At 38.4% G+C, this 7913-nt stretch overlaps 2 protein-coding genes and 2 non-coding genes across 4 annotated transcripts; 2 read left to right on the plus strand and 2 right to left on the minus strand.

Annotated features, from left to right (window-relative positions):
* The first annotated feature begins 509 nt into the window (after window positions 1-509).
* Window positions 510-1625, plus strand: LOC113322633. Its single transcript, XM_026570797.1, has 2 exons — window positions 510-610; window positions 708-1625. Exon 2 carries the CDS (start codon window positions 1098-1100, stop codon window positions 1623-1625), a length of 528 nt encoding a protein of 175 aa, XP_026426582.1. The 5' UTR covers window positions 510-610; window positions 708-1097.
* Window positions 1626-2417: 792 nt separating this feature from the next.
* On the plus strand, window positions 2418-2490 carry TRNAE-CUC. The gene has a single exon. It is a non-coding gene; the product is annotated as a tRNA-Glu (tRNA).
* Window positions 2491-3047: 557 nt separating this feature from the next.
* On the minus strand, window positions 3048-6907 carry LOC113289067 (WD repeat-containing protein 13-like). The gene is made up of 12 exons (XM_026538240.1): window positions 6548-6907; window positions 6088-6197; window positions 5873-5945; window positions 5531-5669; window positions 5300-5437; window positions 4645-4784; window positions 4516-4563; window positions 4317-4427; window positions 4050-4231; window positions 3822-3943; window positions 3493-3569; window positions 3048-3416 (listed from the first exon to the last, which is right to left on the minus strand). Exons 1-12 carry the CDS (start codon window positions 6722-6724, stop codon window positions 3303-3305), a joined length of 1431 nt encoding a protein of 476 aa, XP_026394025.1. The 5' UTR covers window positions 6725-6907; the 3' UTR covers window positions 3048-3302.
* Window positions 6908-6984: 77 nt separating this feature from the next.
* Window positions 6985-7057, minus strand: TRNAA-AGC. The gene has a single exon. It is a non-coding gene; the product is annotated as a tRNA-Ala (tRNA).
* Between the last annotated feature and the right edge of the window lie 856 nt (window positions 7058-7913).

The following is a 7913-nucleotide window of genomic DNA, read 5'->3' on the forward strand; positions in this document are numbered from 1 at the left end:
TTTTTTTTTTTTTTTTTTTTTTTTTATCTCTTCTTTCCTATGTTTGGCTATAAGGTTATTGTGGCAGTTTTTTTCGTGATCTGTTAAAAGGGACCCCAAGTTGTTTTTCATTGTCTAGTTAAGCAAATCAAAGCTAAATAATGTATATCCTTTTTTTTTTTCTGTTGTTGCTGTGTTTGACTTATCTGAGTTAAGATCCCGCAGCAGCTCATGAAGGATTTCTTTTTGTTTTAGATTAAATAAATTTTGTTTGATCACACTGAGCATGTATCCTGGGCATTTTATATTAACTCAGATGCAACAATTGCTTACGGTCTTATCTTTTCTCTTAGTCTTCACCAATTGCACTGATGTGGATTCTGATACATCTTCTGAATCTGGTGTTGGCACCAGTCCCGATGTCAGCGACGACGAGTTATTACCAGTTGCTGAAGAATGTTGTAAACAAGAAGAAGAAGATCCCTCCTCTGTGTGTTCTGTCGAATATCATTACTCAGAAGAAGAATATTATCAATCAGGAGGCGACTTAGATGATGACGTCAGAGATAAAGAAGTAGGTATGACCAATTCAACAGCAACAGAACAGAGCACAGAAATCGTATCAATAACTGTAAGTAATAAATACTCATTTGATTTTTTTCAGTTCTTATTGATACAAATATAACAAACAATATCTTTGCAGCCTCAATCTTTATCTATCTTTCCAGTTTCTTTACAGATGTGATGTAATTAGACAACAAAGAGGTTTGCTGGCTCTGAAGTACGGATATAAACTTCTCTCTGATTAGGAGGTGGAACATGAGAAGGGCTTATGGAATGGAATCTCTGACTCGGACAAGGAAGATTATTCGCCTCCGAAACCTAGACCTGTTTGTTTGCCACCAGTGAGGAAAGATCTTGTTTATAGACCTAAATGTCGAAAGAAGCCTCCTTTGGGGCCACAATTTGAAATTTGGGTTAACTCTTGGGAAGTGAAAAATCATCAAACACGTTATGCTTGGGTTAATGTTTATGCTCATTATAATAAGAATAAAGGCTATGGAGGATATGGAGTTGTTTTACGCGATTGGCACGCAAAGCCAGTCACTGCTTCAGCCATGTACTCATCAGATGCAAAATCTTTTTATACTCAAGTGCTGATGGGTGTGAAGGCTGGTGTCGTACTTGCTGAGAAACATGGAATTTCTGAACTTTGTGTTGAGAGCAATTCGATTAAACTTCCGAGTCTCGTTAATTTACTATGGGACTGCCCTAGTGTTAAATGTAGAGATGGTACAGGTATTTGCTACAAGGGGTGTTTGGGGTCTTTCTTTGGGTGTAGGGGTTCTGATCCGAGCTTGGTGCCTCTTGCGAGGGAAATTAAAGCTCGGGCTCCTAAAGGTCAAGATCTAGATGATTTGTTAGGATATCCGAGGGGTTTGAATAAAGCTGCCCGTTATCTGGCAAAAATGGAGAAGAAGAAAGCTGAGATTCAACCAGACATTGAGGACGAGGGAGGGATGGTTCCTCCTGGTGATGAGTGGCCAGCTGAGATTCAACCAGGTGATTTTCCAGAAAAACTAAAAGTTATGCTTTTTGAACAAGCCTTTGGTATGAAGTACTACAACGACCTGAGTGGATGGTAACCAAGGTATGAAGTGTTTTATGGTGGAAAATAGTCTGAGTGGGTATAACTAAATGAGGTCTTGTTCTCCAATTCTCCACACACTAGGCTTCGACTCAAGCATGGGTATGTTGTTAATATTAGGGAAACTTGGAAAAATGCCCCAATATGAGATGCAATGTTGGAAATCTGCCCCAACGTTAAAAATAGTTGGAAAAATGTCCCATTTCGTTAATTTTGACATCCAACCCAGTTAAGTCACATGCGTAAAACCACCATCACCACCAGAACTACCATTAATACCGCCGCTTCCACCACCAGAACCTTAAACATGAACCCTAAACCCTCAATCCTGGATTTTGAACCCTTAACCGTGAATTTTGAAGGACGTATTTGTCTTTTTATTCGTGTGTGTGGGCTCACACATGTGACTTAACTGAGTTTTTGACGGAATGGGGCATTTTTCCGAACATTTAAATATTGGGGCAGATTTCCAACATTGCACCCCATATTGGGGCATTTTCCCAATTTTCCCTTAATATTAGGACTAAAAGGTGTAGAAGTAAATTACGTATCTCTATTGATTGGCATTTGATTTAAAAATGTACTCAACCTGGTTGCATTATCTCACTATCCAACAAAGGACTCTGCCCTGACAAAATAGACACGGAAATTGAAGACCTAAATTGGGTTCGACAAATATGCCAGACTTTGAAGGTTTTTCCCCTTCTTCCAGTCCCACTCATGCTTGAGCTGGAAGAGCCGAAATTAAACTACAGTTTAATTTATTATATTAGATGCCCAATACCAACAATCCGTTGTAGTCTAGGTGGTTAGGATACTCGGCTCTCACCCGAGAGACCCGGGTTCAAGTCCCGGCAACGGAATTTTTCTTTTTCCACCCTTTTTAACTCTCTGTTATTCAGCAAAAAAAACTCTTTCTGTCGCTTTTGCTTTCTCACTTCTAGAATGTCTGGTACCAACTAAGTTTAAGCACACTCTCTTCTGAGGCCAAGGCTATATCTTAAACAGTAAAACAGCCGGGCAAAACGAAAACATTGCACCCACTATGGGGGAGGGGTTTCCTACAGACTCTCCACTCCACTCGCTTAACTACTACTTGCCTGCCTTTACCTATCAGGTGTGTTCTCACTCTTTCTCTCGCGCAAATTTTATTCTTAATATTTAGCAGTTTCCGTTCAACAACTTCGGAAGACTGTAGTAGTTGGACTATATTAGGCTTCAAAACTGGGATTACATCTTCAAGTTTGTTAAATTTCTCATTTTTGTTGGAGATAATCCAATGATAAGATACTTCATGTCCATGAACTATTCTAGTTTTTCATTTAAGAAATCGGCGGTGTTAGATTTTCCTTTCTCCAATTCCATTACCATATAAAGAGTATAAAACTATAGAAACCCTTTTCCATTTTCAATGGATTTGTGCGGAGAAATTCTTACTCATCTAGTCATGTTTCATTTTGTTTTCCAAAATTTACGTTTCACAACAGTTGTAGAGATACTATAGAAGAAAATAAAAGCTGTACTTGGGAACGCACTTCATACTTTCGGTGATCACAAGTGGTCCAACTGATCCACGTGAAAAAGGTGGTGGTTTCCAAGTGAACCTACATATCCTTTTTCATTCTTTTTTAGTGTACACATGATGGAAGCGCCATCTTTCAGTGTAAATGTTGCGTTAACTAGTAGTCTTTGCTCGTTTCCAGACAATCACTGTACCATCAGAATCTGATGAAACCAAAAAGTTCTCCCCATGGTTCCAAGCAATCCCTATAACTGGTGAACCATGACCCTGCAAGTAACCAAATTTTTAGAGAGAGTGGGAGTACATTGAGGGTTCTCTGTATAGGAGCGAGTTTTACACAAACCTGTAATTTGTTTACACACGTGTGTTTTGGACGAGTCAAGTCATAAAAGTAAACGTTTGAGTCTTCGCTTCCAGCAACTTCAAATTCAACAATCAGATTAAAGGTTAGACTTGTAGCATTGATGAAAAGTGCAAAACAGCAAGTTGGACTTCAAAGTTAAACACTACTTTCAGGTTTCAAGCATACACACTACCAAGGTTGTGCTTGTTTGGTTTCTAATGTTATATGGAAGATCACCTTAGAAGTTGATATTCCTAAGAAGTTCAGAAAGCATGTCACAACATACATTAGCACAGTACTCTTTTAACATGACACTGTAAGGTACCTACCTATAAATTCTCCCTTTTCAAGTGAAAGTAGTGGGCAGAATGTTGCACGGATACTATGCACTCGAGGAGCCAGTTTGAGTGAACAACGGAGAGTCAGATACCCTTGTATCTCCAAAGCAACACTACAAGGCAAATCTCCAGTCATTAGGAAAAAATGACTCAAAAAAAATTCCAAAGCCGTGTCCACCGATTAGATGAGAAGTACAAGATGAAACTTAAAACAGATACCTGAAGAAGGAAAGACTTCCATCCTGTGTACATGTTAAAAGAACAGGACCCCTTGCCAGCAGAGAGAAGGTACGGTACTGTACAGTTGTAGTAGGGGATTTTTGTTTAAGGCTACTTCGCTGGCGATGCGAACGGGATAATGCTCCAGTGTGGGAGTCCATAAGTACGCTGTATATGCACCCCTGTACATTTTAGCCAGTTTAGTTGCACGGCTTAATAACCGAGGCTGTCACAGAATCCAGATTACGATGAAGTAAGTTAGCAAACCTGAGCATCACCACAAAATATAAGCTGACCAGTATGATCGTGGTCCATGGCTGTAACCTCACTCTCGAACATTGCCTTTTTAATGATCCTCCCCGTGCTGAAATTTATCACCTGAAACACAATTGAAGGCAGAAGTTTGGAATTGAACCTCAGAGCGTAGCAATATCATCCCATTTTCTAAGTTGTGAGGAGAAGTTACATTGATCTCTCTATTTCCATTGCCAACTGAAAGGAAGTTGTTATTTACCTGCAGTGAAAGAGAAAGAATGTAAGAGCTGAGCAAGACTTGACATCACTAAAAAAAATGTCAACGACAGTGTACACTCACTGGGTGAAAGCGGATGCATAATTGTGGGGAGACTCCATATATTATTCTAATGCAGCTGCCTCCTGATAACTCCCATATTCTCACAGTCTTATCCATTGAAGTTGAAGCAATATACTGATTATTGGATGAAAAATCAAAATCTGTGAATAGATAAACTGGTTAATAAACATATAGAAATAATTAAAGTCTGCGGGCATCCAACTCAAAACCAATTGGCTATGAGTGGAGTGACCCTTCCATATTATATTTTAAGTTATTAAAGGGATATTAACAGTGTGGGACACTATTATCCGCTGGGTCTAACACGTGGACCTATGTTGTGTGGTGACCGTTGGGCCTACTCACGCACGGGCCTAGCTCTGATACCAAATTAAAGTTTAAGGGCATCCAACTCAAAACCAATTGGCTATGAGTGGAGTGACCCTTCCATATTATATTTTAAGTTATTAAAGGGATATCAACAGTGTGGGACACTATTATCCTTCACAGAAATCATTTATATGTAAGGTACTTTGTATAGAAGAGTCAATGCCAAACTACTGTTTTACGTTTTGGCATAAATCGAATAACAAATGGAAGTCAAGAATGGCAATTCTGCATTTAATTTTCGTAGAAAAACTATAGTATATAGATGATGTGTTCACTTGATTCCAACCTGTGACATCTTTTGAATGACCACTCAAATGCTTAACGATAGAAGGTGGTTGAGAGACACTGCAAACAGTCAAGGATCCATCTGAAGCCCCATAAGCAAGTAGATCCGAACTCATGTTCCCAAACTTCAACACAGTAACTGGTAACTGAAACTTTTTAGTTTGCTTTGTTTTCAAAGGAAAAAATTAGAAGAACTAAGGAGAGGAAAGAAGAAGAGAACAATCAAAGGTACCTGATGCTTTGCAATGGTCAAAGATGCAATGCATCCCTACAAAAGAATATGCAGGCTCAACTTTCCGTATAGGCCGATCACTATCACTCAGGCTTGAGCTGAAACTTGTACGACGACCTAGATTGCCACTTCTTAAATCCTGCATGGATGGGAATCAGCTAAACCCGTAACATATTGTACATATCTTCAAAAAAGAAACATAATACATCTATCAATTATAACGGACTAACAATCCAGTACCCTAAAGCTGCTCTTTTGACCGGTTTCCAAGGACACTATAAGCAATTACATTGGCAGTATCATAGAAAATAAAGATAAACTGGCAAGAGTTATCATACATACCCTGCTGGAACCCCCCCAACTGTCCACCTCTAACAAAATTGAGAGTGGGCTTGGAGTCGGAACCCATCGCCCACTGATGCATCAATCAGTAAATTATCCTGATGTCAGAATCGTATGGAAACATAAATTTACAGAACAATTGGAACAAGTCACAGAAATGCATCAATGCTAATAAAAACCAAAACCAAAGAGCATACAATCGCAGTTACACTAACCTTTGACCAGGTGTGCTCGGGCCACTTGGAATATGCAAACTCTCCCAATTCCTTGGTCTACAAATCCAATTACGGTAAGCGACATAACCTTTTCCATTCGATTTCCAATCCTTCAACACAAAACAAATTCACTAAGCAACAGACTAGACATCATATACTAAAATTCATCAAATCCAAGCAGCAATTCACATGGAAACTACTCCAATATACTAGAAGTCATCAAATCGAGCCGCAATTCACATCGAAACTACTCCAATGTACAATTAAATATGAACATTCTTGAAATAACTAAGTTGTCTAATCAAAATCTACAGATACTATCTCCTACGCAATGTGTAACAAAACTGACTTCCTAACTCTTATTTCAAAGACCAAAATGCTAAGGTGATTTTTAATTAAAATTAATCCAGAAATGAAACTAAAAAAACTACAAAAGAGGGAGAGGAAATTTAGAATTTACCTTACGGCGATCAATACCAGAGTTAAGTTTTCTGTAAAGAAGTAGACGACGAGTCCCAATGTAAGTAGGATCTGAATCAGCAGTTGGAGGCTGAAGCAAACAACTTATAAATTCTGGATCTGGAGTTTTCTTCTTCTTCTCGGTTATATCATCTGGCGGTGTCAACGGATTATCCATTTCTGTTGTTCATCAGCCAGAGGAGGGAGAGTCTCATCGAGTGTCTAAAAATCTTGTAAACCCTAATTTGGGTGACAAAAGAGAGAGACAGATCGGAAAGTATGAAGAAATCTGGTGGGGGAATTGGGAGGGAAATGAAAATGGCTTCGTTCCCTCCACGCTGCTAATATTGTTCAGTGTTGCGGCGTCTTTGTGTTTTTAACCAGTGTCCTGACTCTTGACCAGGTTTTTAATCAAAAAGAAAAAAAAACTCAAAAAAATGGAGATACGGGGTATCGATCCCCGTACCTCTCGCATGCTAAGCGAGCGCTCTACCATCTGAGCTACATCCCCAAGCTGGTATTTAAATAAGGAGTCAAACAATTTGTCGATATTTATGACCCAACCTTACATCAATGTTCCTCCGACTCAACTTTCGTCCGTGTCTTTACATCAAAAATCATAAATAATATGACTACAAAAAATTTATGATTCAAGTCATATATGTGCCTCGATAATCAGGTACCTAACTCAGATAGCTGAGAGTCAAATGTATGAGTCGTGTCAGACCTCAAAGTCAGACATGGAGAAAATAAAAAAAACAATCTGAAATCTGATTTTCCCAGAATCAGATATCGAGTCAAATTCAGATCGTGATTCAGATCCAAACAAACATGGTGTAACTAATACATTATGAATTTGTGATACTCTTATTGAGATGGTAGAATGCCTAAGAGTCATAAGCAAATTCGGTATTTATTAGTTCGGTTCTTACTCGAACACAACTTGAGGATATAACTCATATGGTAGAGCGCTCATTCTCGAAAATGCACATGGCAGCTAGGTGACATGAGATTTTAATTGAACACCGCCATGTGCTCTATCAATGTACACAAAACTAAATCCTATCACGATTAAAAAACGAAATATAATTGACGTACGAAGAAATAAAATTACAATCAGTAGTGCAGATATAACTAGAAATGAAATTGAAATAAAAAAGTAAACAAGAAAGAGGAATGCATATCGATTGTAAGAAATTGATAAATTTTAGGATTTTTAAGATATAATGAGCCAAGGTGGTATTTATTTTTCTTTATTACTTGCAACCCAGGTGATTTTACTATATCTGACATACTCCCAACACTAAATTTATAAACTATCCGAAGAGGTTAAACATGAAGAATAGAGAGGTGGAGATCGAACATCA

The sequence above is a fragment of the Papaver somniferum genome, chromosome 1 (assembly GCF_003573695.1).
Source record: "Papaver somniferum cultivar HN1 chromosome 1, ASM357369v1, whole genome shotgun sequence".
NCBI classification, from domain to species: Eukaryota; Viridiplantae; Streptophyta; class Magnoliopsida; order Ranunculales; family Papaveraceae; genus Papaver; species Papaver somniferum.

Excerpts from the sequence above, each read along its gene's own strand:
- LOC113322633 (XM_026570797.1), top strand. The coding sequence starts at position 1,098 with ATGTACTCATCAGATGCAAAATCTTTTTATACTCAAGTGCTGATGGGT.
- LOC113289067 (XM_026538240.1), bottom strand. The coding sequence starts at position 6,724 with ATGGATAATCCGTTGACACCGCCAGATGATATAACCGAGAAGAAGAAG. Across the intron at positions 5,438-5,530 it reads TGACCATTGCAAAGCATCAG|TTACTGTGTTGAAGTTTGGG; the intron begins GTACCTTTGATT and ends TTCAGTTACCAG. Across the intron at positions 4,232-4,316 it reads TATTTTGTGGTGATGCTCAG|GGGTGCATATACAGCGTACT; the intron begins GTTTGCTAACTT and ends TAAAATGTACAG.